The sequence below is a fragment of the Cinclus cinclus genome, chromosome 6 (genome assembly GCF_963662255.1).
Source record: "Cinclus cinclus chromosome 6, bCinCin1.1, whole genome shotgun sequence".
Lineage (NCBI taxonomy): Eukaryota > Metazoa > Chordata > Aves > Passeriformes > Cinclidae > Cinclus > Cinclus cinclus.
Window position 1 is genome coordinate 8,654,295 of NC_085051.1, and position 27,882 is coordinate 8,682,176.

A 27,882-nucleotide genomic window follows, 5' to 3' on the forward strand; every position below is an offset into this window, starting at 1 on the left:
GTGGTATTACTAAAATCTTTTTGGTGAACACTGAAAAGGACTTTTGATATTTGAAGATTTTGCTTTACACTTCATTTGTTCAACTGAAACAATTGAGATGGGTGATTTATTACATGTCCTACAACCTGCTATGCAAAACGAAGTGATTTGTAAAGCAAATATCTGATAAAAAATGACAAAGCATTGAGCTGCTCCAGAAAATTAAGGGATACATGGAAAGCAGAAGCATAGGGAGCAATATTTACAGATGGAATGGAGGGGGGAAATCTGACCACAGAGTACACAGTTTCTTACTGGATTATCAGCTTGAATTAACTCCTGGGGAGCAAGAAGCAGGATGGAAACAAGGACTAAGACTTGGTGAGGAAGGGCCATGAGACATTTCCCTTCTGGTGATGGGGAACCATCAGGTTGGCCCATTTGTTTAAGGAACTGAGTTTTTTCCTTCTTTTTAATGCCACTGATTGTGCGGATCTACAAATAAAGAGATTAAAACCAGCATTTTTTTTAAAAAAAACAATGGTGCAAATACGGTCCTAAATTGCTTATCATAACCAAAATTTCCAGTGTCCATGTGCAAATACCGTGACCTGGATTTTCAGGGATTTCTGTTCCCAAAGTCTTGCACCCATTAATTCCGGGGGTGCAACTCAGTAAATACCAAATCCTTTCCCATTCAGCTCCCGGCCTGCTGAAGGCAGTGGTATTTCATTTTCCAGCTGTGCCCCGCTAAGCAGCTGGAGCATCCATCCCAAAATCCCCTCTGCAGAAGGGAAGCAGAACAGAAACCCCGATGTTGTATTCATCAATAATGAATTAATAAATTGCTACCATAGACGTCAGGGTTTACTGAGCGGTGGCAGCTTTTCGTGACCGAAACGTGCAGGACTAAAATCATACACCTAACGCGCGGATCATATACAGCGATACTATCGGGAGTATCCCAGCCTGAAAGACAAATGAAGCAACTGTTCCCGGCGACTGAACTGCGGCTGTCAGGACTCAATTACAGCCGTGATGCGCTTCCCCGCTGCAGGAACTGCCGCAGGGCACAGAAACGCGTTTTGGAGCTCCGTTTGTGCCGGGAACGGGAGGAGGCAGGGGCGGGAGGGCTCTGAGGGACGCCCCCCTATTGTGTCTGGCGCTGAGGCGCCCGCCCTGCGCCTGAAGGCCCCGCCGCGCCGCGCCTCCTCCTCCGCCCGGCCGGTGCAGCAGCTGCCGCCGCGGGCTCAGGCGTTCTCCGCGGGCACTCGCGGCCCGCCCAGGACCCCGCGCGCTCCCGCGCCGCCTCGCCTCTACGCGCCGGCGTGCGCGCCGCCGCTACCTCTCCCTCTCCTTCTCTAGCTCTGTCTCTCTCTCCCGTGGTAGCAGGAGCAGCGCGGGCGGCGGGGCTGGAGCGTGGCTGAGGCGGCCATTCCTACAGAGCGAGAGAGAGTGCAGCGTGTGCCCCCCCGGCTCAGTCGCGCGCAGGGTGAGGAGGGCGGCGCGGCCCCTCCGGACACCCCGAGCGGGGCGGGGGGGGGGGAAAGGGGAGCGTGAAGGGAAAATGACCGTTGGGCGCGAGGCGGCCGCCCCGCGCTGTCACGTGACCGGCGCCCCGCGCGCGCCGAGATGGGTGGGGGGGAACCCTCCGCGGCGCGCGCGCCGGGGCAGGTGCGGCTCGTGCGCGCGCGGCCGCGCGCGCGTCCCCGCCGTCCGCGCTTTCCCCCCCCGTGACGCGCCCGCCGCTCTCTCCGCTCTCTTGTCTCTCTCCCGCCCTCCCTCCCTCCTTCACAGAGATGCCCTCGGCTACCAACAGCACCATGGCGAGCAGCACCACCGGCAGCACCACCGGAAAAGCGGGACCGGGCAGCGAGGCTGCTCCGGCGGCGGCCGCCCCGCAGGCGGCGGCGGGTGTGAACATCACCACGGTGCAGACCGAGGCCATGAAGCAGATCTTGGGGGTGATCGACAAGAAGCTGCGCAACCTGGAGAAGAAGAAGGTGATCCCCACGTCCCCTCAGACCCCCAGCCCACCGCGGGTGCCCACCCGCCTTGTCCCCCGCCTTCCGGCTGCCCCTGCCCCCGAGCCGGTCCGGCCTCTTTCCCTTCCGCTCCCTTGTGCCGGGCCCTCCGCCGAGCCCTCCCGGGTTGTTCCCGGCGTGGCCCCCAGAGGCCGCCTGCTGGAAGGTTCCAGAAGGGCGAGCGCCGCTCCCCCGGCCTATCCCCTTCCTCTCCCGGGGTCCCCCTGCCCCATCCCCGGCCGCCCTCCCGTCGCCCCGGGACCCGGCCCGGTTTCTCCCCCGGCCAGCGGAGCGGAGCCCGGAGGGGTCGCGGCTGCCGGTCCCCCTTCGCCCCCGCTGCCCGGAGCCCCCTCGGCGGCGCCGCTCCCTTCCCCTTCCCCCTCCTTCCGCCTTTTGTTCCCCGCGGCGGGGCCTTTCCCAGCCGCGCCATGGCGGGGATCGGCTCCCCACATGCCCGCTCTGTGCGGTGTCCGGAGCGCGCCCGGTGCCCGTGCCCGGCAGAGCGGGCGGGCAGAGGCCGCGCTGCCCCCGGGGCCGGGCACATGGACGCGGAGCTGTAACATGGCGGCGGCCCGGCCTCCCCGGCGGAGCTCATTGTGCCGCCCGCACAAAGCCGGGGCCACCCCACCCCGCCCCAGTGTCACCGCTCGCTTTCCATCGCCCTAAGCTCAACTCTTTGGGAGACTCAGCCCGGCTGGAAGCGGCCTTTCACGGGTTTTTTTCACAAAGAGCAGCTACTCAATCCGTGGTGCTCGGACGGTTCGAGCTGTGGCACAAGAGGCAAAAGGTGTAGTGGTTGCTCGGGGAATGTTTTGTACCCTCTCGGTGGTGGCAGATTGAGGTTCATAGGGCTTTAAAACCTCCGGAGCATGAGGTGCCCATCAGAAAAAGAACTGATGCGTAGCCTCTAGACTTGCCTCAAAACGCCACAGTGCCAAGCTAAAATTACCGAAAAATAATTTTACGTTTGTGCCAGAGCCCTAAATATATTTTTGTTTTTAGAAGTGAATAAGCACAATAATTGTTCTGTTAAATTTTCTTTAACTGGCACTTTTGACCGTATTCATAGTGTTCCATATTCTGTAAGGTGGAAGTATTCCTGGTAAATTAGTCTGTACAGGTGGGTTGTAAAGGAAAGAAGCTGTGCTTTACCTATAAATAATACACTGTGTATCAATAATACACTGTATGAATACACTGTGTACAGTGTAGCTTCCCACTTCAAAACTGGGTGTGGGATTTTCCTGGTTTTTAAAAATGACACGGCAAAAAGCAGCAAGCCAGGACATTTTAGGTAAGTTTCAGAATCAGAGGAGCTTTTCCTCCATGTCTGTTGTGTGTAGTCAGGACAAGATGTCTGTCTTAAACTTGGCATTAATACACAGGAATATCTGCATAACCAGTACTGGTCCTGAACTTGAGAAAGAGAGCAGATCTTTCTGTCTCCAGTTGTTAAAATACAAAAAAATTGTTTGGAATTGAACTGTTGTACCCAACATAGACAAAAGCCCTCTGAAAATATTTTTAATGATGTTAAAAATCTGTATTTTAAAAACCAAAATTAGCGGGTGAGCAGTCTGACCTGTTGTGTACTTGGGAGTAATCAAGAGGATAAAGCACAGTATTACTGGTGTGAGGGTTAGCTTTCCTTGGGAGCAGTGTTTTTATTTACCTTTAAATGTGCACCTAATTTACACTTGCCTTAGCCATTCCATTCTATTTGAGTGGAGTTCTAGTCTTCTACCAAGTGAGTAGAGGGGACAAAGTGCCCTTTTTTTTTTCTGGACGGGGCTATTATTGGAAGATGTTCCATGAAAATTACTGAAAGCATTTATTTGCTGAATACTCTGTGCTGGGCAATGTGGGCTTAAAGAAAAGGCAAGGGCTGGGGCTTAAAAAGGAGGAGCTCCGTGTTGTCTCTCACTGATGAATTAAGTCTTAATGGGCTGAAGTTCTCAAACTTCCTGAGGCAGGACTTAAAAGCATTACAAAAGTAATAAGAGAAATGGGTTTTGGTGTATCAAAGCAGAGTAAGTCATTTGTGGGCTTGAGCCTCTCCCTTGGTGGGGGAATCAAGTTCTGTAGTAAATAACGAAGAGAGCATTTTTTTACATGTTTTTGTGTCTTAAAACAAAGCACATTGTACATATCAGGATTCCCTTATATTTTACGTCTTGGTGCAATAATATATTTTTAACTTTTCCAGCCATCCAGAAAGTAAAATTATGCTGGATACTGCACATACAGGAGTGGGTGAGAAATGCAGTGAATCTCACTGGGAACTTGTGCTTAGTTGGACAGTTAATCCTTTCTTTGTCAACAGCTGCTAACGAAGGCCAGTAGAGATGACTTTTCAGGGCTTTTGTCATAGAATGAACAGAAAAATAGACACTCGTCTCTGAAGGATGAAAAATGACTGCTCTGGAAGAGGTACCATCTTAGGTTTTAAACAAAAGGAGTGTGCAGCTTTTAGTAAAGGTCACTTTTCATGAAGAAATTTGAATTTTCGGAGTGAAGTTAGTCATGTTTACCTCTAAACTCAGAGGGTAAAATAATGTGACTACCAAAATACAAATTGAGATGATATTTATGACTTTGGTCTATACTATTTTGTATGTGTCTGTATAAAGTAAAAACACTGGATTATTGGTTACACTTTCATTTTCTTTTCCTACATGTGACATCATTTGAAAGAATGAGTATTGCTTTTGTTAAAAGGGACTGGGATAAATTAAGTTGCTGTTCAGAAATGGATGGCCTGAAAATGTCTGTGTTCCCCTCATCTCTTTGTATTTGGAAAAGATGGGAATGCTATCCTCTGTTCTTAGATGACAAGATATTTGTGTGTGCATGGAAGGGGGTAATTAAAGGGGTATTTTCTCTCCAGGACCTTCAGATGTGCAACTCAAGTTTATGTTGACAAGCTCAGTTAATTTAAAAGATGCCTCCAGGTGTTTGTCAGGTGTCTGGGGTTAGAATCCTGCCAGTTCTCCACGTTCCCTAGGAGAAAATGTTTCTCCTTAAATTTCTTCTTCTCCCTTGCTCTTCTGGTTTTTGTTTTGAGAGGGGAAAATCCTTCTCAAATTTTAAGCTAATTGAAAGTAGATCAAACTCTGGTTTTGTTTCAGGACTGAATGAAAAAAAACAAAAACACAGTTGTTTTTGCTTTCAACTTGTGTAATAGAGCATGAGCCATGTAAGAACAGTTCATCAAACAAATGTTCTGCCAAAGGGGCAAAATAATTAATTTGCTAACACGTGGGTTAGGGGATGGGCAGATGTTCACAGGGTAACATGTGAGCCTAAAACCTTGATGTGAGCTTGGAGTTGGAAAGATGACATATATTGCCTGTGCCTGGTAACTTGAGCTGCTGTCACTTTATCAGCTTGTCTGAGTTTCCTCCTGAGTGTAACCCTGGCTGGGGTGCAAAATGAGCAGTTCACAGGTGCTGCTGTCCTTGCTACACAAGAGCTCTCACGGAGCAGCAGGTGGACATTTGAAGTTGATGTGACTTGGTGCAGTAAAATCTTGGATTTCCCATGGGAAACAGGAACCTGTAGTAAAAGCTGGGATCAGTTTTCCATTCTGGTAGCAGGAAGTTTGAAACTGCCCATTGGTAGCAGCTCTCTCAGTGCTTTTGTCCATGATTTGGGCCACTTGGATGTTCCAGGCTTGTGGCTGGCTCCAGAACCTCTCCTTGTGAGGCTTGGTTTGAAATTTGTCTTCATAGATTTAAAATTATTTTGGGACAAATCGTAAAATTAATTTCAGATGGTGTATTAAAAGCCTGAATATTTATTTGAAACCTTTCCTAGTAGGAATTTTGGGTATCAAGCTTGAGGTCTGAAAATCCAAGCAGTTTATCTGTGAAATCATGTGGTGGTTGGTGCTTTGAGGTTTCATGCTGGTCTGTTTTGGTTTAAACTGGTTATTGTAGAATAGGGATTGTCTCACAGTGAGTACAGTTAACTGGATGCATGATGAGCCCAAGGAGCTGTGAAACATCTAGTTCCAGTTTTTCAGATGCTGCTTTTTATTTGAGAAGAAAAGGGCACACAGAATATGTTGGGAGACACATTTGTGTTCTAGAATTCACTTGTAAAAGTAACTTTTTGAACAAAAATGATGCGTAGAGCAAAATCCACATCTCCTACAGTGTAGTTGTAGTCAACTTCCTTGTAAATTGAGAGTGTTTCTGTAGGAAATCCTGGGTGGTGGTAGTTTGGAAAGAACATCTCTGTGCAATCACCAGAACTTGGGCTTCCACTTTTCTGCGACTGGATTCTGGTTACTGGAGAAGTGTTTTTTCCCTTTGGAGTTAACTGATCATGAGACTGCAGTCTCAGAATTGATGTGTCCTTGTCATTTGTTTAAAAACTAATACATTATGCAGATTTTTTTTTTTTCTAAACCATCAAACTTCCCAGACTGTGGGGAAAACCTACCTACCAGAATATCTACAACTGTTATTCCAAAAATAAATTCAGTTTAAACAGAAAACCTGTAAATGTTTTGTGTGCTGGAGTATTGGTGGTTTTGTATCTTTCCCTTTTCCTGCTTCCAACTCAGGACTGAAACAGCTTCTCAGAAACGTGTGGGTTTTTAGAGGTTCTGAACTTCCTTGCAAAGTGTTTTACCTTTATGATTTATTTTTTTTGTGCCTGTTTTGTTTTGTTTTGGGTTTTTTTGGGAAAATAGGAGGCTGGTTTTGGTTTGTGGGATTTTTTGGTCATTTCTGGGCAGCTTTTGCTGCCAAGCCATGAATGAGTGTGGAGGTGATGGTGGAGGGCAGACAAATTACAATGCAGAGATGTAAAACAGGTTAATAAACTTCTGATTTATAACTTGGCATTTATTTGGGCTCAGTGCAAACTATTATACAGCTACTTTAAATTTTGGATTGTTTTAATTGCTTTTGTGCTACCAGAAGCATTCATTCTGGTTTTGGGATACCTCAGGAAACAGACTTGGAATGTCCTTTCCATCTTTTCTTACCTTGTAGAGTTTGAATTACTAAAGGTTTACCCCAGGTGTTCACAGAGGTTACCTTGTCCCCTTGCAGCTTGTTGTGTGCACTTGTGCTGCTGTAATTGGTAGAACCATAGCACTGAAATTATCTGGTTAAATATAGAGCCTCCCTCCTGCTCCTGACCCCCTTTTTTAAGGGTTATTTTTAATCTGATGATTCCAGTGATCCAGTTTGTAGCGCAGCACTGGAAGTGGCAGCTCAGTGGTCAGGCATTTCTGAAATCAGTGTTGGTTTGGAGGATAATGCCTTGTAACTGCATTTTTTGTTTCCACTTCAGGATGACATTTTTGAGGCAGTTCAAAGGAGGTGAAGAGATCTGTCTGTTACTGCAATAAAGTAACTCAGTTTTGGATTCCTCTTAACCTTAACTCCAGGGCATACTTTAAAAATGAGCACCACAGCCCCAGGAGCCTGTTTCTGATGCTTTTTCCCCAGGAAACTCCAAAATACTTCAGGTATCTCTGTGGAAAAAGCTGAAGCAGAGTGGCTTGCTGCCTGCAGAACTGAGAGCTGCTGACTCATGAGCTGTTCAGTACACAATTCATGTGCTCACTTTGCCACTGGATTATTTTTTTTCCCTGCTGGTTTGATTTTTGTGCTCAGAGATGTCTGTGAGGTGTGAGGGTGAAGTTGTGTAAGGGGGGTAGGATGAAGAGAGTCTTCCCCACTTGCAGGCACTGCAGTAGGTTCCTGAGCAGGAATTTCACTGCAGTTGTTTCACAGCTCTAATGCTGCTCTTGGATTGCTGTTAGTTGACAGTGCAGATTAAAAAGGAAGGCATTTTACTTAATATTTCTGTGTAAAGCAGCTTTGGATCTTAAAAGTGTCTTTGCGATGATAGAAAAATGCTTACTTGGCAGTCGAAATCTTTGTGGTAACATTTAACTAAATGCACATTGGCTTGTCCTCTGCATTGCAGCTGACAGGGCTTTCCTTCCTCTTGTTTTTTACCTTCTCAGTAGGAATATTTTTAAAGAAGCAAATGTGAAGACAAGTAACTTTTCTTCTATTCCTAACAGAAAGGGATATATTACCCTTGATTTTTAGTTGAATAAAAATAAGCAAAGCAGTTACATTAGCTGTAAGAATGTTTGACCATTCAAGAAAAAGCTTGTGCTTTGTTCAGTACGTTACTGCAGGATCTCAATCTGAAGTGACCAACCATGCATGGAAAAAGTATAGAGAAAAAAATTGTAGTTATTTGGGATATTTTGGTCTCTTCCCTCCCTTATGCCCTCAGCCACCAAAATGGATTCTGTGAGTGTTTCACAGTGCAATTTTGCAATATATATTTTCTTCAACCAAGTCAAAATAATATTCTGGAATACAGTGTTCCACCCAGTTTGTTTTACTGTTGCTGTTTATGGGTTTGTGTTGGAAACTGGATCACAGAATTTGTTTTAATGCATTTTTTTAGACCCTGTTCAAGCTGGCTCATGTTTGTAGTCTATTTACTGAGCAGCCTCACAAACAGTTGCATCAGGGTGAGCAAGGGAATTGTAATCTGCAGCAGGGGAGCCAGTGACTTAAGCAAGTAGGAACTTCCTTTGAAATATGCTGGTCTGCAAAGCCACTTTGCTTTAGGATTTCACCCATCAGAGGTGTGGGTTGACCTAGCTCCATTTTGGCTTCACAGCTGAGCCACACACTCCCAAATCAAGAGACTGTCCTGTGATTGTCCAAGCATGTCATCATCTGCTCTGAGATCAGGATGGCAAAGAGTAACCTGACCTTACTTCCTGTTGAGATAGAGTTGCAGTGTGCCAAATGCTCTCCAGGGCTACTTTTCTGATCTCTTATGAACTGTGGCTGCTGCATTTAACAACTGTTACCATGTAGTTTCTGTCCCCAGCATGAAATTCCCAGTAATGTATTTTTGGAGCTCTGCAGGTTGTTGCTTTGACTTTGCCTAAGCCATTGCTGGCTCTGATACATTGGAAGGTGAAGTAGTTAAATGTTCTGTCTGACCTGGACGACTTGCAAAGACCCAGCACCAAAAATGACATCAAAAGGGCCAAACCTCACAGGGGTGATTGGGTTTCAAGAAGCAGTGATGGGCATCAAATACTTCGGAAGAGGAGCTTGCTTGTTCCACAGACTTTGATCTTTCCAAAAGTCTGAGGCTGAGCATAGAAGCTGAATTAACTAGAAAAATACCAATAAAAATTTTAACCTAAAAAGTCTGGAGCAAAGAGCAACAGCAACCAAACAAGGTGTCACTCGGTGGCAAATGTAAACCCTGAGACAGTGGTGGCATCAGGGGCTTAATTCTTAGACATTCAAAAGAAAATGGCTTGCTTTTCATGTTTTATTATCCTAGATGGGGAAGATAATTGTTGAGGATTCATTTTAGTAATTTTAAGTTAGATCAAGGTAAATTTCTTTCAAAATACAGTAATTTGTGATAATGCAGAAATGGTGAAAACAGTTTAGCAGTTAGGTATGTTATCATTAGAGGCTTTGCTTCCTTTTGAATACCCTTTCTAGTTAGCCTTGGAATCTGTCATTGGGCTCACAGGAGTTTTACCTGCTTTTGGCTGATGCCACTCTTCTGCATGGTTTTCTGGTTGAGCAGATGAGAAAACTGATCCTGCTGAGAAGTAGCCTAATGATTCTTTTTTCAGTTTCTTCCTGTGGGAAAAAAGTCCTAATGCTCTTGAACAAACTATTTTAGAGCTATTAATACAAACTGTGTTGGTGGGCGTTCTTGCACAGAGGATTAGAAACTGTTTAAAATTCTTCACAACTATCTTAAGTGATGGAGCTACAGAGAATTACAGTTCTGAATCTTAATAGCATTGACAGTGGGGGTTTGCAGTCAAGTTTTTGGTATTGTAGTGATAAAGTGGTGATAAGCTCTACCTCACCCCTCAGTTCAGCTCTTGGGTGTTTGGACTGAAGGGCATTGAGAGTGCTTTTTCCCCTTAGGAGGAATGTGAACTTCCTTGGCAATTCCAACTAGCCATGAAGACATTTTAATAGCCAATTAAACAAGATAAAAATATTTACCTCTTGGGAAAATATTTATGTTTTAACCCAGAAGACAGTTTTTCTCTTGTACTCTTCTACACGACAGTTACGTGCTTGTGCAACATGGTACAGTCTGTGTAGTGTAATAATAAAGTGCATAATTTTATTAGTACAAGTAGAAAAAAAGCTTTAAACTGATTTTTGCCTCTTCATAACAACATTCTTCTTTTGTTTCAGAGCAAACTTGATGATTACCAGGAACGAATGAACAAGGGAGAACGTCTGAATCAAGATCAACTGGTAAAAACAACCAAAAAAATCCTAATCAGATCTGTTAAATTGTTTTATCATCTTGGTGGTGAGGAGCTTTGTGCTTTCTGTCTCCTTGTTGGGGCTGGTTCTTAAAGTAGGTTATTGTAGAGCTCGATTCATCAGTAGTTTTGCACTTGTAGTAAATAAAAAGCAAGTATCAATTTAAATTCAGTTGTATGGTGCAAACATGCACATTGAAACTTCAAGAGATTACCAGATGCTCAATAATCAACAGTGTTTTGTTGATGATTTTTTACACTGAGAAAGTGAAGGGAAAAAAATGTATCTTCCAACTATTTGCAGCTGTTGACACTTCAAAGAATGAGCTGCTTCCCTTGGTCCGTTGGATGATTTCATCTTCACTTTGGTGGTTCTGCGCCAGCTGAAAACTGAAATATCACAGATCTGTGTATTTTTATTTTGTAGTGGCCTGTTGTGAACATAAACCATGATAGAGAACTGACATCATATTGGGGAGGGAAGCTCATTGTTTTTACAAAGCCTGGCTCCCAGACTTGATAAAAATCTTACTAGTTTAAAGAAACCTATTATTTTTTTCCCAACAGGAATGTAAATATCTTATCCTCCTAATTTGTTTCTGATTTGATGTAATTTCTCAGTACTACCAAATGGGTTGAGGAATTCGGTTTGCTTTGGTGCAGATCAGACTGTTAGGTTTAAGAAGATAGCAAAAACAAAGATTTCTGGAGAAGGGGACATTATGCTCTGTATATTCTGATTCTGGCTCTGACTGGAGATAACAGTGCATTAATTCTCAAACTCTTGAGCAGTTCTGAGTTGTCAGATTGCTCTTCTCCCCCATTGTCCCAGTTGTTTGTTAGTTTTTGTCAGGAACTGTCTCCAGCCAAACATGAAACCAGTCCATCATCCATGTGTGCACATAAAGGCATATTTTTGTATATGTTTAGAATATCTAAAGAAACTGGAGGCCCCAAGGACATACACAAGTCTTTGATACCTGGGCCGTGAAAACTTAAATTTGCCTTAACATAGTTGCACTCCCATTCAGGGATCATGTGTCTCACTTCAGAACTAAAAAATATGGGAATTTATTTGTTGGAAGTATATGTTCTGTTCTGTTGCTGGTGGTTTACATTTGTGGTCTTTCTGGGTTTTTTTTAAGGATGCAGTGTCAAAATACCAGGAAGTGACAAATAATCTGGAATTTGCTAAGGAACTGCAGAGGAGTTTTATGGCTCTGAGCCAAGATGTAAGTAAAGATCAAGCATTGCCATGTGGGTTATCCAAACACTTTCAGCTCTTCTCTGAGGCAGTAGTCACCTCTGTATACAGGGATGAATTGCTCATGATTTCTTGTATGATTGACTCTTTTCTTCTTTATATTAGTTGATGTCAGGTTTTCTGAAGAATTTCTGATGTACCACATAAATGTATGGAAACAAGAATAAAGTAATTTTCTGACACAACACAAGTGTTGAAAAGTGATCACAGAAACAAGTCTGTCATACAGTATTAAAGATGGTCATATACCAGATGGTCACAGATGCCACTGGTAGCATTTTCTTAAATGGATTTCATAGGACTTTTATTTCGTAGTAATACAATCTGAAACTACATTATGGGACAATTAATATTATTTTTGTAAAGGGTAAATTAACTGAATACTATGAAATAGGTAATCTTTTGGGTTGGTGTTTTATCAAGGATGCAGAATAATACTGTGATTGAGAATTAAATTCTGATAATTTGGGAGTTCTGGAAAGAGCAGGAGCATTGGAGGAATTGGTTGAGCCGTGGATGTTAATAGAGCTGACTGCTCTAAGGAATGTATTTAGCTTGTGAACAGGGATAATTTGAAGGGCAGCAGCATCCTTGTGTTATAAACTGCCTTCTACATTGGCTGTGGCTGTAAATTAATTTCTAGGACTTAGCCAACCTGTTTCTTTATTTTCTGGCATCGCAGTTGGCTCTGTATTTATGGAATGTTGGTAATGGAGAATGTCCTTTTCTGGACAAGTCTGTTCTGAAGTGTTTCCCTGGTCATCTGACTGCTAAAAGAAGCCAGTGAATGCAGGAGTACCAGATTGGTGCTCTGCTTTCAAACTTGGTTGCAGTTTTTCCTGACTGGACTTAGTTGATTTTAAGATACATCTTTATTTAAAGAAATGAAATGTAGATGTTTCAAGAGAGAGAGTTACCATCACAATAGATTTTTTTGGAAGAGAATATTAAATTTCCAAAGTGAAGCAGCTGAACTTGGGATGCTGGGTGCTTGAAGAGTGGTAGAAACATCCTGTAGGTTCAGAGTGGTGCTGCGTTTAGACCTGTCCTGTGGAAGGTTCAGTGCAGAGCACAAGGCTGCTGGTGATGTGTTACCTGCATCTGCACTTCATTTTGCACTGCATTCCTCTCACTGGGAATGCTGCAGTGGATGTACATGCTTGTTCCCTGGGGTGTGTAACTAGGGATCTCACGTCCAAGAATTTGCTAAAATCCCTTTTTGAACTTGCTGATCCTGTCTATCTCCCCAGCCTTTCATAGCAAAACATTCCATGAGTTCCCTCCCATGGTGAGTGAAAAAACAGAGTACTTTTATTTATCTGTTTTAAGCTGATCTCCTGATAGGTCCAATGAATGTTTCCTGCTATAGTGGGATATGGTGAATAACCTCTCTGTTCCTACTCTGTGTGTCCAGTTTGAAAAATCTGTATCACCCAAGCCTTTCCAAGTGGAAGAACCCAACACTTAGGCTTTTCCCTGCCTTCCTCTGTACTTTGTCTTGGCAATTAAAGACATTTCCAAACAGTTTTTCCCTTGGGTCCATTCCAGATCCAGAAAACAATAAAGAAGACGGCTCGTAGGGAGCAGCTGATGCGAGAGGAGGCTGAGCAGAAGCGTTTAAAGACTGTGCTGGAGCTGCAGTTTATTCTGGAGAAGTTGGGGGATGACGAAGTGCGCAGTGACCTCAAGCAAGGATCCAACGGGGTGCCAGTGCTGACAGAGGAGGAACTGACAATGCTGGATGAGTTTTATAAGCTGGTTTACCCTGAACGAGACATGAACATGAGGTAGGGTTACAGCAAAGTGCTCCTCTTTCTAATTGCCAGTCAGTTAACAATGTATTTACTATGGTAATTTAAAGACTCAGTAAGAAATTAACTCTTTTTAAATCGTTTAAGGTTGAATGAACAGTATGAGCAAGCATCAGTTCACCTGTGGGACTTACTGGAAGGGAAGGAAAAACCAGTTTGTGGAACAACCTGTAAGTACAGTCTCTGCATAAGGAGACAGCACACTAAATTTATGCCTGAACTAAAACTGATATAAAAGTTGGGCAGTTAATTATCTCTGAGTTCTTAGAGGAACTACTTTTTCTCAGCTCTTGGCTGGGCTGTAACAGTGACTTGTGAAGTTTGTACTCAGTTTGGTGTATTTTTTAAAGCTGGCTCAGCATTACTCAGTATTGAAGCTCACTCTGTTCTTGCTATTTGAGCAGTACTCTGCTGCTGGTGGTGCTCAGTAACAGCTCTTTGTTTTCTGCAGACCTGGGTGTGAACAAGGTGACAGTGTGATACATACACTGGCATGCCCTTCTTTAGTGGGATGTTCTCTCCCCCTTAGCTCCTTCGAAAAGTGTTGTGGTTTTTCCCTGTTTTCATTGATTAACTGCAGATCAGGGTGTGACCATGCCAGCCAAAATACTTTTTTATGGAAATAATTCCCAAATACCTGGCCTTGGCAGCCAGTAATGCTGCTTTGCCAATGGGGCTGATGTGTTTTGGGTTAAGATGCCCCAGGATTCATCTGAGGCACTGAGGGCAAGTGTTCTTTGCTTACAAAGGCTCTTTTGAGCCACTTCACCTCAGGGGAAGAACCTTCATGAATCAGGTGCTACCTGTGTAGATTTATTTTTATTGACAATTGTTTTGGAATAAATTGTCTTACAGCAATGGTTTTAAATAACAAGAATAAAAAGTCTAGTAATCAAATTCATAAACTTGACCTCACTGTGAAGTGTTCCACAAAGCTTCTGAAGAGTTATATATACTCTTAAGCCCTTCAGATTTTTATGAATGATAGTGGGTTAGTCCTGGATTTGTTGAATGTCACCCAGTAAGAGAAGATATCCTGGATCCGTAGTGGTCATGGGCTGGCTTGGGGCAGCAACATGTTCCCAGCAAAAGAGATCTTTGGGAAGGGAGGAAGGAAGGAAGGAGATGATGAGGACTGTGGTGCTGATGTGTCCCTGTTCCACTTTGCCAGATAAAGCACTGAAGGAGGTTGTTGAACGGATTCTTCAGACCAGTTACTTTGACAGCACCCACAACCACCAGAATGGGCTGTGTGAGGAAGAGGAGGCAGCACCTGCACCTGCAGTGGAAGACAGTGCAGCAGAGGCTGGTGAGAAGGGGAAGATGACTTGTTTGACTTTTTTTGTTGTTCTGTCTTGTCTCTGCAGTCCTCAGAGTGATTAAATTGCAAATACGGTGCTCATCTGTAGTACTGAAACCATCCAAGATGAAAGTTCTGGCTGCCTGAGGCTTTTCCCATTTTTCTGTGGTTCCCACCAGTTTAAACTGTGTTAGAAAGGAGCTGTTTCTGAAGCAGACAGTGTGATTACATACTTAAGAAACTTGGGAATGTTGTATCCAATTTTAAGACAAATCAGAACATTTTCCCCTTTTGTGGAGAAAGCACAGCTGAACATAACTCTCCCTAGCAAGAATTTAATGGGCTTTTTTTCTTTTCAATTCAAAGGTCTGAGAATAGTTGGTATTATTAATTCTCTGTTAGTGCCCATGATATTTCTTCTTTATTCTATACTGAGACACAAGATTTTCTCATCTAACTTGGTATCTTCTAGGTCTATAACAGGAGGGTGGGTTGGGGTCTTTATTGTTGTTATTTTGCATTCTGTTTATTAGGTTTTTCCCACATAAATGGTTTATTTCTTTTTCCTCCAGAACCCGATCCAGCAGAAGAATTTACTGAACCAACTGAAGTTGAATCAACTGAGGTATTATTCACTGAAAGACTGTCATTTTGTATACCTTCAATGCCACTTACTTTTACTTTCATACCCTTTCTTATTTTTATTTTAGTATGTAAACAGACAATTCATGGCAGAGACTCAGTTCAGCAGTAGTGAGAAGGAACAGGTAGATGAGTGGACAGTTGAAACGGTTGAGGTAAGATCTTGTGTACTGCAGGTAAAATTGCAATCCCTGTTTCTGCTGGCTCACAATTCATGATAGGTTTTAGTATTGCATCCCTGCTTCCCCAATATATGAGAGAATACATTTATTTAAGTAGACTTGTACTCACTACTCAATTCTTTAATTACATACTTAGGTTAGGAGTACCTAAAATAAAAAAAAAACTATTCAGTCTGGCTAAGTTTGCAGAGAACTTGCTTTTCTTCATTAGTGGCTTGCTTGGGAAAACAGGGCTTAAAAGTCTTTTGCAGAAAAAGACTTTAAAGACTTTTATTTGAAGTCTTTTTTTCTTTTTGGAGAACTTAGCTACAAATGTACAACTTGAAAGTTTTATCTACCCAGCTGCTGACATTGTGGTGTAGTTGTGCTTTCATTAAGCAGGTCCCTGGAGAGGGAGCTGAAGATGAGTAACTCAACTAATACCTACTCCAGATTGCTTTTGTGCATCATTTGATGTTAAAATACGCTTGTATGTATGTACGTCTCTGCTTCCCAGAACTACAGTTACTTCTTGTTACTACTTAGCACTTCAATGGCTGTTCACTTGTGGTGTTTGTGGTGCACTGGTGTTGGGATCCATTCCCAGTTTGGTGATTTGCACTCAGACTTTGCTACTTGTACAAGTCCATGATTTTATTGCCCTGGAATCTGTGGTCCTTGTGTACAGGAAAGGACAAGCCCCTGATTTGGTTTGTTGGAGCTTGAGTTGTCTGTCTGTTAAAAATGAGTATGAGCAGCTTCTTTCAGGTGCTGGAGAGTTAATTTTTGATTGATTTTAGCCTTCTGCAGCAGCAGCAAATTGCAGATGGTCAGTTTCAGACTTCTTGGTGCCTTTGGGCTGCTTTTAAATGTAGGAGTGGAATAAGCGTTCATCATCTTGTGAAGTGCTGAAAAAACAGAGCAGCTGTTTTATCTGTTAAACTAATCTGATGATTCTATATTGAGTCTGGCTGAAATTGCTGTTTTACAGTGTTGAAGACCACTAAGAGATTTAATAATACTGAGGGTGGGTGTGAGGCTTCTAAAACTAAGTAGACAGCTTTGCCGTGTATGTGAAGGAGTTTGGTAGTTCCTTGTCACAGCATTTAATTTCCTTACTTAAAAAACTTAAATTGTCACTGCTGCTCCCTGCTACTGAATGTGCTTTAAGAATTATCTTTAAAAACTGAAGAAACCCTCCAAATCCACACATTAAACTCATGCTAGGTTGGAGTATTCGGAGAAGGCACAGCATTTTAAAATTAATGGTGGATTGGCTTCAATTATACCCATTTTATATCTTATGTTGCTACCTGGTATCCAGAGTGGTTCAGTTCTCTGTAGTTCTTGATATAAGGAGTATGGATGAAGACAAAATTCAGGTTGTAGTCTGGTATCAGACAGATGCCTGAAACTGATAATTTCTTAGTAAGATGAATCTGGAATTGGATCAGCTTTATTTTCAAAGGACAATAAGAGGAATGTGTGCTTCAGCTGCCCTTTCTGTCCCAGTATCTTGGACACGCTAGAACGGAATAATTTAGAAAAAATTGAAGTTGAAGCCTGTTTCTTCATAATAAAGAATTTAATTTTCTCGGCTATAACACAAAAGAAGGAAAATTGAGAATATCTGCCTGTAAAATTATTCTTGCTGGCAGCACAATCCCCTTTCTCAGGAGAATGCAGCTGAACAGTGCTTTGGTAAGATCATAACACAGAATGTACACTGTTAGCTGTGAATTTTGAAATCTGAAAGAGAACATTTGCTCAGAAGATCTCAGTAATTCACAAAGGGAGAGGATATCATAAACTCTCTTTTTCTGTAACCCTCAAGTAGATGTGATACAGCCAGGATTTCTGTGGTGTGTTGCTAGTTTGGGAAGTGATGATGTCTTCACAAGGTTGTTTATTTATGGTCCTTCCTTAAGTTTTAAACTAAATGATTTCCTTGTGAATTTTCCAAGTGTAGTTGGATTATAGTATGCTCTAATTTTGGTGAAGATATCCTTTATTGGTAAAGTATTTCTGAGTTGTTTATTGTTGTTTTGTGGGATTTAAATATTAACTACTTCTGTAATTAGTGCCTGATTCTGGTTGTACACAAAGTTCTCTGTCTCTTAGATTGTGGAATTGTGGTTGGATGGATTTTGTGTAGAGTTCAAAACTGTTCTCAGACTGACAAAATACAAGTTCAGTCTGTTGGTTTGTCATGTCATTAAACTTGTGGTTGTACCTTTCCTCTTTTTTCCCTGTCGGTCAACTTGCATTGTCTGACAGCTCTGCCTGCTGACATGGTTAACTTGCTTCACAGAACTTGAAATTTGTTCAGTAGTTTCATCCTAGCGTGGTTGTACTCGGTCAGAGTACCTGGTAGTGCTAATAAGGCTGAAGGAACAGGTCCTAAACTGTTTCTTTAGACATCAGAACAGGAGTATTGAAAAAGATAAAGTATGAAATAGCATCTGGAGTTACTGCTGTGCTATTTGTAAAAAAGGAAAACGTTGGATTTTTTTGTTACTGTTGTGTGCTCTTGATGATTCCATTGGCTCTTTTTTTTTTCCTTGAAGATACTGAATTGTTGTGGATGACTTGGATTCCATAAGTTGAGTAGTAGTCCTCAAATAAATTGAGAGCACTTTTGGTAACAATTATGCAGGAGATGAGTAACTGCTGGTTTTACCACTCAGTTTTCACCTGATCATCTGTCTTGCACTTTTTCTTCAATTTTTAAACTTTGTAATGTGCCGAAGTCTATACGTGTGGTCTTGATAATTTTTTTCCATTCACAGGACTTAATTCTTAATTTGGGAACAATCCATAATGTGAAATTGAGGGACTGTTTGATAGACCAGAGCTGTTCTTGGTTACCAGCGTGGACTGCCTCAGGATTTTTTTTTTCATGGAGTTGTCAAATTGGTACCAGGTCTGAAAGGGGACCTCAAAGAGGTTGTAGGTAGGCTGTGGTTAGCTTTTAGTTTTGTCCAGATTTTCTGTTTGGGATCTGCTCAAGGAACAAGCTGTTGGAGTTGGTGAGGCAATTGCATATGCAGAATGCTTTGGACAAAGAAGATTTGGAAATCTGAGCAAGCAGTAGGAATGCTGGAAGATGCTGTAGGTTTCTTTGAGAAATTAAAAAGAAATCTGCAGGCTTTGAGGGTGGATAGTGACAGTGTGAGGCTTGAAGTTCAGACCTTTATTATAGGACTAGTTTGTGAATTGTCATGGATGGTATACAGAAATCTGTCTTCCACAGCTCTAATAAAAAATCAGGTATTTTCCATCAATATTTTGAACTTTCAGGTGCATATGTGCTAATTTATATCTTGTGTAACTAAGTTCAAAGGCTGTTTATCTGGACTGTTGCTAATATTAGAAGCTGATTGAAATAGAAAAGTAATGATAAGAGACAATGATATTTTAAAGGGCATTTGTTGACATTGGAAATGGCACTTCTGGATTATGTGAGCTGCCTAAAGAGCAGGTTAGGGCCATCATAGTGCAGCTGGACCATCTTTGTTGCTGTCTGTTTCCAAAGGATTTGCTGATGGATGTTTGAGGTACCCATGGTCCAGCTTTGCTGGTTGCTCTGCTGTCTAATCAGGTGTTATCTGAAAGCCCATTGCAGTTCGTGCCTTTGCTGATGTTTGCCACTATGGGATATGTCTGGTAAATCTGAGCTTTCCTGCCCTCCCTGATCTGTGCTTCTGCTTCTGGGCTTCTGGTGCCCCCTCACCGTGCTGTCTGGCAATCCTTGTCATGCAATGCTGCCTGCTGTTCCTGACACAGTACATCAGGATGCTAGGATAACAGTGGCTGTGACAATTGAGCTTTATGAAGTCGTTAAGAAACACCAAAAAATTCTGACTCCGCTTATGTTTGCCAAAAAGCAGATGATGATGAGAAGATGATGGTTCCCTATTTGTGTATATTTCTGCTTACTCTTCCCCCACTTCCTTTAAATTTTCAAATGGTGATAAATTGCAATCTCAAGTTCTGCTCTCAGAAATTCCATGTAATATTGAACAGATACTTTTTTCATGAGGAAAAGAGTAGATGGAGAGAAAAAAGAGCAGAGTGTGAACTCTAATCCTGTCAGTGCTGAGATGAGTATTTGGCCACCAGTACCTGTCCTTCAGCTCCACTACAGCAATTCCATCATCCATAACCAGTTAGGCAATAGCCAGAAACGCCAAGAAGTCACAAGTCATTGAGTGCAGTGCTGCCTTGAGCTGAAATTGCAGTTGGTTGTTGTCTCTTGTTAGGTTGTAAATTCCCTGCAGCAACAGACACAGGCGACGTCTCCTCCTGTCCCGGAACCTCACACGCTCAGTGCTGTGGCTCAGGCAGACCCCCTGGTCAGGAGACAGCGAGTACAGGACCTCATGGCACAGATGCAGGGCCCCTACAACTTTATGCAGGTATTTCTGTACTCTAAACATTCATATGTTTTAACCCACAGCAATGTGGATTTGATTTTTAGTATTTTTTTAATTTTTTTCTCCCCAGGACTCGATGCTGGAATTTGAGAACCAAACACTTGATCCTGCCATTGTATCTGCACAGCCCATGAACCCAGCACAGAGTTTGGACATGCCCCAAATGGTTTGCCCTCCAGGTTTGTAATGGTAAATCCTAAACAGAAGTACTGGGGAAGGCTGGAAGTCCTCTTTTAGAAATGCTTCAGTTGCTCCTGCATAGTGTGAAGGTCACCACAAGTAACAGTACAATCCTATTACAGTGTGGTGTTCTCAGAAATGTGATTGTATTGTTTTTAGACTTCCAATTCTCACTTGCTTATAGGTTTTGCTTGGAAATATGGAACATCTAAAGCTTCATTGGTTTTGCTTTGGATTATTTTGGCCAAGTAGATAAAATGTTTTTAGTGTGGAAGCAGGAGTTTGTAATTTGAGAATAGCTTTGTCATGCTTAAGGCTTCATCATCTTCATGATGATCAGCTTTCACATAAATGCTCAGAGAAGATAATAATGTTATTCTGTAAAAGGCTTGATTTTATTATGTAATAAGTGAAATTATTTTCTTTCAGTTCATGCTGAGTCAAGACTTGCCCAGCCTACCCAAGTTCCTGTGCAACCAGAAGCTACACAGGTAAAATATTTAGTAAATTCTGGTTTGGATTTGAGTCTGATACTAGGCCTGATTGGAGTTATAAAAGGATTTATTTCCTAACTACATGAGAAACTCCAAGAAAAAGCTGAAGTTCCAGTTTTGGGAAATTGGTGATCTCCATCGTTGCTTACAAGTATTACTAGTTCCTAGCTTCATTCTCTGCAGACACTGCAAATTTCCAATAATGGGAATCAGGTAGTTCATTACTTACTTGCAACAGAAATGCTAAAACCACTTGGTCGCAGGGCAGCCTGTGTCTGTTCAAGTGAGTGTTAGGGCACAAGTAAATCTCATGCATTAACTATAGAGTTTGTGTTCTGCTTGATTATTCCCAGTTGCTTGCTTGGGTTGGGATTTTATCCTGGATTTGTAGAGCAGTCAGCGTGAGTTGAATGCTGTTTCCAGTTGAGCATTAAGTAGGATCTCCTAAACTTGCTTCTGCACTATATAAATGAAGTAGTTACTTTCTTGTTAAGATGTTTCAGTTGTCTGGTGATTAAAGGAGTTCCTAATTTTGTAGTAAGCATGTGTGGCATCTCTGAGGACTCTGCTGGTCTCAATAATGGGTCTGATCCCTGTAGGTATTTGCAAACCAAAAAAAAAAAACTGGATAGATGATGGATCTCACAGTACAGGTAGTATAAATTGCTTCCTTTGGTGTATCCAGATTAGGTCTGCAAGGTTTAAGTCACTCATTTATTTAGAAACAGGAGTGAGGGAATTATTTCTTGAGTTTCCTCTGTGTGTACCTCCTGTAGTGCTGGTGCTCTCCACAGTTTTGTTGTCTTGTAGGAGTAGACTAATTTTTTGGGCAAAGGGTTTTCTCTGCACTGGTTTTTATTTTATTATTAGGTGATGTCTGACTTAATCCAAAGGATTTTTTTTTTTATTTCCTTTACCTCAACCAGTGCTGCCAGTGATTCTCTCGAGGATCTTGCAAGCAGTAGCTGAACTTACTCTTGGCTTTGAAGCATTCCAATGTGATGTGAACAGCCCCATCAGTTACTGTCTATTGCCTCTTAAACTGTCCAGTACAGCCTTTAATGCCAAGTGCTCTGCTTTGCTGGTTGGACTTTTCCCTGGGCTCTCTGTGTGGGAGCAGAGCTTGTAAAATGTGAAATCCAGGCCATTGGAAGCCAGCCCTTGTCCACTTGTGTTTGAGCTTGGAGCTGTGTCATGTTAGAATGTTAGTGGTTGAAAAGCGATTGATTTGTACTGGTTTGAAGATCTGGCTCACAGACTCCAGAGTTCTCTGATACTTTCTACAAAACTGTGTGTGAGCATCAGCTGACTTTTGGGGGCTTTGGGGTTTATTTTGTCAGGTTCCCTTGGTTTCTTCTACAAGTGAGGGATATACAGCTTCCCAACCCATGTATCAGCCTTCTCACACAGCAGAGCAGCGGCCACAGAAAGAATCAATTGACCAGATTCAGGCAAGTCAGGTTTCACAGGGGTGGGAAGAACTCTGATTGCAGGTGGCATCTAATGTTAGTCTATGTTTCTTCGTAAATAATGTTGTTTTTAGTCGATAGTTGTGCTTCAATTCCCTTTAATTTCAAAGTTCTGAGCCTTTCTGTGACCGGTAAGTGCTCCACAACAAGACTTTTCATTTGGAAGCTTGTTTAGTTGGATGCAGCATGCCAACATCAGCATGGGAGCATCAGTGTTGTTGGCTTAGGAAATGGGATTTATTTTTTCACAGCAGTTAGCCTGGAAACTTCTTCATTTCCCCCCTCTAGTTTTTTCTGGTTGTGTTTCAAGCTAATGAGGGAGAAGATGGTTAGGTTTTTCCTCTCATTATGCTGTTGTGAATGAGGCTGTTGAGCTGAAGTAGAAAACAGTCATTAGTAGAGGTGAAGCTGAGGTATTGCCACTCTTTTTTAAGCAGAGTTTTTGAAGTTAAATTTTTGGTACCTCAAGAGCTGCTAAAACGTTGTTTGTTTTAATTATTAGGCTTCCATGTCCCTGAATGCAGACCAGACCCCATCCTCATCATCACTTCCAGCTGCGTCCCAGCCTCAGGTGTTCCAGGCTGGATCCAGCAAGCCTTTGCATAGCAGCGGAATCAACGTCAATGCAGCTCCATTCCAATCCATGCAAACAGTGAGTAGGAAATCAGTACTGGATCCCTTTGGTTTGGTACTCATTGCTTGTGGTGGAATCAGTCATGTAAGCTGCGTAGAGTAGCCTTTGGTTATTCACATTTCTAAGACTTCAGTCCTTCTTTACAGAGTTGTAAAACTGAATTTCTGCTCTTACAGGTATTCAACATGAATGCACCTGTTCCTCCTGTGAATGAGCCAGAAACCCTTAAGCAGCAAAACCAATACCAGGCCAGTTACAACCAGAGTTTCTCCAATCAACCTCACCAAGTAGAACAATCAGATCTCCAGCAAGAACAACTCCAGACAGGTAAAATTCTTGTGGCCTTGGTAGAGCAGTCTGTGAAGTCCTAGATGATGGAACAAAGCATGTAACAGGTTCATTTGCAAACCTTTCCCCTGAGCAATAGCAGGTTTTGTTATTCTGTCTGGGTTTGAATATCCAGCAGGGAGTGAAATTCAGTATATCTGTCTCCAGCTGTTAAGCCACCTGACTGAGGTTTATATAGGTTTTTAAAAAAACCATGAATGGGATTATTCTGAAGATGCAAGCACTAGAGTGAAGTACTGTCTCTGCTGATGTTAAAGTTGCTTTAATAAAACAGTGCCATTTCAGGTGACATTCTATAATGGAAATAGTAACCTGGAAATGAGAGCAGATATGGATTGCTTCTCACAGTTGATGTATGGTCACAAGGGCCTGGAATCATGTGCTGAAGTCAGTGAGATATGGTTTGAATTCAGCAGGCAAAATGCTTTCCAGGTTAGCAGCTTGAAAAAATAAAAGTCTATATCCAGAGCTGTTTTTCTCTCAGCACTGCCTTCACTTTCCACTGAAGTGCTACCAAGTACTGGATGTGGAATAAGGAGGAAGAGCCTCATCCTTATCCTCTTTAACAGAATGAATGGTTTAAAGAGAGACACGTGGGAACATACAGAAATCCAGCCTTTTATACTTCTTTTTCCCCTGATTCCCCTGCAGTGGTTGGTACCTACCACGGTTCCCCGGACCAGAGTCACCAAGTGGCAGGAAACCACCAGCAGCCTCCCCAGCAGAGCACTGGATTCCCCAGGAACAGCCAGCCTTACTACAACAGCCGAGGGGTGTCCCGGGGGGGATCCCGCGGGGCCCGGGGCCTCATGAACGGTTACAGGGGCCCAGCAAATGGATTCAGAGGTGAGCAGCTCTCAGAACACTCCCTGACCTCTGCTTGCACCTGGGGGAGCTCCAGGTCAGGAGAGCAAGTGTTACACTGACCTGCTCTTGTGAGACTGGGGTGATATCCCTGTGAGACACTGAAACAGGTCATAAAAATCTTACTGGTTGTAGATAAGCAACTTAAATTTTAGGTGTGTGTTTGGACCTCTTTTACAGTACAATATTAAGCATCCACTGCAAGTATAAGCAAATGCAGATATACCCACCCATCAAGGAAGGAGTTTGGATGCCATTTGATATTTCAAAAATGCTTTTTGTTTCCACAGTGTATTTTATAGTTGTTTCATCAGAATGAGAATAATGGCTTATGTACAATGGCTTATATACATAATGGCTTATGCAGAAGTACAGGAGCACAAGAGTCCAAAAGTCACTAGGCCAAGGGAATTAACAAGGGTGGAAGAATGATACTGTAAATTGGAGAATGTTCGTGATTCCTGGTTCTCACGGGTGTGACTGTCAGTGTTACAAAGAGGTTTATGTTGGAATAGGACAGAGATTTCCTTGTCAGGTGTTCTGGGACTACTTATGGCTACTGATGTTCCATGTTCTCTTCCCCTCCTGTGGCTGGGGAGTAGAGAAGAAGCCTGTGTAATAAAAATACAGCCAATTGGAGTGTGAATGCAGTAATCACAGCTGGGACATTTAGATCCTACCTAGGGTCATGTTCAGCTTTGGACTGAATGTTCTGTAAGTCAAACCTTGGGTTACTCTGAGAAATGCACTGAGCACTGCCTCCTCCCAGTCCTTACCAGGGGTTCATTCTCATTTCTTGTCATATATTAGATGTTGGAGACATTTTCTTGACTTGGCAGGTAAACAGCCCATGCTAAAGGGGTGGGATTTTAAGGTTTAGGTAAAACACTGTTACTGCTTTTCTTTCTGTAGTAGCAGAAGGTCAAGTGTTAAGTGCAACTTTGCTTTCCAAGTGAAAGACTTGTGCCCTGTTCCTTAGGGGGATACGATGGCTACCGTCCTTCCTTTTCCAACACTCCAAACAGTGGCTACACACAGCCCCAGTTCAATGCTCCTCGGGATTACTCGAACTACCAGAGGGTAAGCTACCAGTGGGGAGGGAAGTACCTGCCAAAAGCACTCAGAGCTGGTAGTGACAGCTTCCTCTGGGACTTCTCTTACTGCTTAGGAAGACAAACTGCTCTGTGTAGTTTGGAAAAGTTGAACCCTAAATGCTTCTGTTTCTATTTCTTAGTTACATTGAGCAATAGATCCTGTAACTGGAGAGAGCATTTCTCACTACACATTTTATTACAGCTGCTAGGCACTAGTGGAAGTAAGAATTTATTTTTTGAAGATTATTTTAAACTAAAGAAATGTTGCATGTTGAAGTTACAGGTGTTTTGTCAGTGTATGTTGTTCTAAAAGATCCTTATGTTGTTTTAAAAGATCCTTATGTTGCTGGCAATTAATAACAGAATGCCCAGGTTTTATGTTGCAACTTTTTAAATTTCTTTGCTTCAGGATGGATATCAACAAAATTTCAAACGTGGCTCTGGACAAAGTGGACCTCGGGGAGCTCCTAGAGGTAATTTCCTGACATGCAAATACTTGATCTGGGTTAACTGGAAATTTCTGAGCCAACTTTTAAAGTTCTGCGCTTTAAAAGCAGCCTCAGTCCTTACTCTGCAGCTCACAATTGAGAATAAGCTGACTTTCCTCTGACCTCATGGGTGACCCTGCTGACTTGAGTTACTGGGATCCTGTGAACTGGTGGTGGATATTTAGTTGGCTGATAAATGAAGAATTCTTGGAAAAGAAGTTTCAACAGCAGTTGCTGTTGACATTTAGATATAGCAGAACTACTTAACTGTCTTTTATTAATGAAAGCCTTAGGAAATAAACCCAACAGACATAATGAGGCTGTTAAGCTTCTAAATTTTGCTTTCGTCACTATTTCCTCAGGTCTTCTGTTTAGTACATTTTTGGTGATGAGTCTGTGTTCTGTCTCAATACAGACATTGCCATGAGTGCCTTGGCAGTGAGGGCAGCTCGAGCCTGTGGCCCTGCATCTGTGAAACCCCATGTGGTAGTTCAGTTTTGAAGGGTTCTGTCCCTTGGTCCTGAAAGCCCTGAGGTGTGGAGCTGAGGCCTCTGGAGTTCAGTGCAACATTGAGGCTGTGGTGAAGCTGATGAGAGCGTGTTTTAGGAAGCACAACAAAGTCTGCCTGAGTTCAGACCAGAAGATTTAGAACTACTTTTAAGCTAACCTGATTTCCTGCAGAACTCAACCCCGTTTTTGTGTTTTCTAGGTCGTGGAGGGCCCCCCAGACCAAACAGAGGGATGCCTCAGATGAATGCTCAGCAAGTGAATTAAACACGTTCACAGGATTCCGTTCAACGCCAAAAACACGCTGGCCAGTGTACAATACATGTTACCAGAAGAGTTATTATCTATTTGTTCTCCCTTACAGGAAGTTTGTTGTAAAGGGACTATTTTCATTACCCATAATGACAGGACTACAGTTGCCAGCTTTATATTCCCTGGATATTGAAAGGAACGAAACAACGTTTACTCTGCATGTTCTGTCCTAAGCATCATCTTGAGCCTTGCACACGAGATTCAGATTCCTCACCCTTGCTAAGAATAAAGCAAAAAAGGCAATTTTTCAGGGTGATCCAATCTCCATGGTTAACTGAAGTGGCAGGAAAAAGCAAAGACTCACTTCTGACATTTAAAAGTGATTTAACAAAATTCAGATAAAATCTGCAAATCTATAAAGATTTACTGTGGTGGCAGTTGACAAAACTTAAATGTTCCCGTGAAAAGATGGAAAAGGTGAAGTGTGGCTTGGTAGAAAAACTGCATTTCAGCTTTTTCTTATTAAATTGAAGCACTGAACAGTTCAGGATGTGTAGTGATGCGTTTGCCCTAAATAGACAGGTGGGCTTAGAGGCAGTTTGTGACAAAGAGGCACCCTTAGCTGCAGCACTCCTCATCACCAGGGCCCCGATTCCTGTGGCTAAGGATTTAAGAGCGCTTGCATAACTGCTAATGTAATTGTAATTATTTTTTTTTTAGGAGACAAGGTGAAAAAAAAACAAAAATAAAAGCTTTGATTTGGCACTTGGACAAAATTTTGCAACAAATCCTGAGCTAAAATCTGGATGGCCACTGTATATTTGATGTGAAGTATTTAGATATCTCTTTGAAACACTTTTAAGTTTCTTTGATAGCAATGACTTTTGTAAGGATTGGTATTCTCTATCATTCCTTATGACTTGCACATTGTCTGTCACTAATACTTGACTTTGCTGTATTATCACCTAAATAACTGATGCCGGTACTGATGGAAATCCCTAATGGATAATCATAACACTTTTGGTCACATGTCCTTTTGTCTTTCCTGCAGCCTTGAAGGTTTTAAGAAATCTCAAATGCCCGCTGCTGCTGCCCTTCCAATTGCTATCTTTTGAAAAGCACCAGTCTGTGTTTGAGTTGATTTCCCCTTTTCAGGGAAATGACAGCCAGCAGTTACAGTTCTGATGGTATAAGCAAGATAAATAAAACATGTTTATAAAAATTGTATCCTGGAACACTGGTTTTCAACGGCTGAAACAGATTCAGTGTGATGGGGTGACATTTCATAAGGTGTTTTTTTTATTTCCTTCTTGTTTTTTTTTTCCCCCCAATAGTCTCTTTTTCCTGACTAGATGTAAACCCTCCTCCTCTTTTCTGGTTTTATTCTACTAGCTGTGACTTCTGGGAAACTTTTCTTTTTGATGGACTTTTCCTTTTTGTTTCATCAAGGCAGCGATGTATAAAACAAACGGCATAAGCCTAGGAGCTGGAAAATACCAAGTCTTATTCAAGTTTTACTGCATCCTTGTGGTATAATCTTTGGAAAAATCACTTGTGCCTGCCTTTTGCGCACATGCACTCTCTCTGCAGTGGGGAGAATATTTTGATAGCTGCCTCCATAGAG

General features: G+C 42.4%; 1 protein-coding gene across 3 annotated transcripts; it reads left to right on the forward strand.

The window, feature by feature from the left end:
* Nucleotides 1-1,319: 1,319 nt before the first annotated feature.
* Nucleotides 1,320-27,483, forward strand: CAPRIN1 (cell cycle associated protein 1). Of its 3 annotated transcripts, XM_062494172.1 has the most exons (19): nt 1,320-1,471; nt 1,777-1,982; nt 10,241-10,303; nt 11,460-11,546; nt 13,127-13,365; nt 13,477-13,559; nt 14,561-14,698; nt 15,262-15,314; nt 15,400-15,486; nt 19,755-19,910; nt 19,999-20,107; nt 20,538-20,599; nt 21,943-22,053; nt 22,574-22,723; nt 22,882-23,032; nt 23,705-23,899; nt 24,897-24,997; nt 25,421-25,484; nt 26,209-27,483. In XM_062494172.1, the coding sequence occupies exons 2-19, from the start codon at nt 1,779-1,781 to the stop codon at nt 26,271-26,273; spliced, it is 2,118 nt and encodes a 705-aa protein (XP_062350156.1). In that variant the 5' UTR covers nt 1,320-1,471; nt 1,777-1,778; the 3' UTR covers nt 26,274-27,483. The 3 variants fall into 3 exon arrangements, with proteins under 3 accessions (XP_062350156.1, XP_062350158.1, XP_062350157.1); XM_062494174.1 differs by lacking the exon at nt 21,943-22,053; XM_062494173.1 differs by lacking the exon at nt 15,400-15,486.
* The last annotated feature ends 399 nt before the right edge of the window (nt 27,484-27,882 follow it).

Coding starts and splice junctions, on each gene's coding strand:
- CAPRIN1 (XM_062494172.1), top strand. CDS start 1,779: ATGCCCTCGGCTACCAACAGCACCATGGCGAGCAGCACCACCGGCAGC. Junction 1,983..10,240: donor GCAACCTGGAGAAGAAGAAG/GTGATCCCCACG, acceptor CTTTTGTTTCAG/AGCAAACTTGATGATTACCA. Junction 23,900..24,896: donor CCCAGCAAATGGATTCAGAG/GTGAGCAGCTCT, acceptor CCTGTTCCTTAG/GGGGATACGATGGCTACCGT.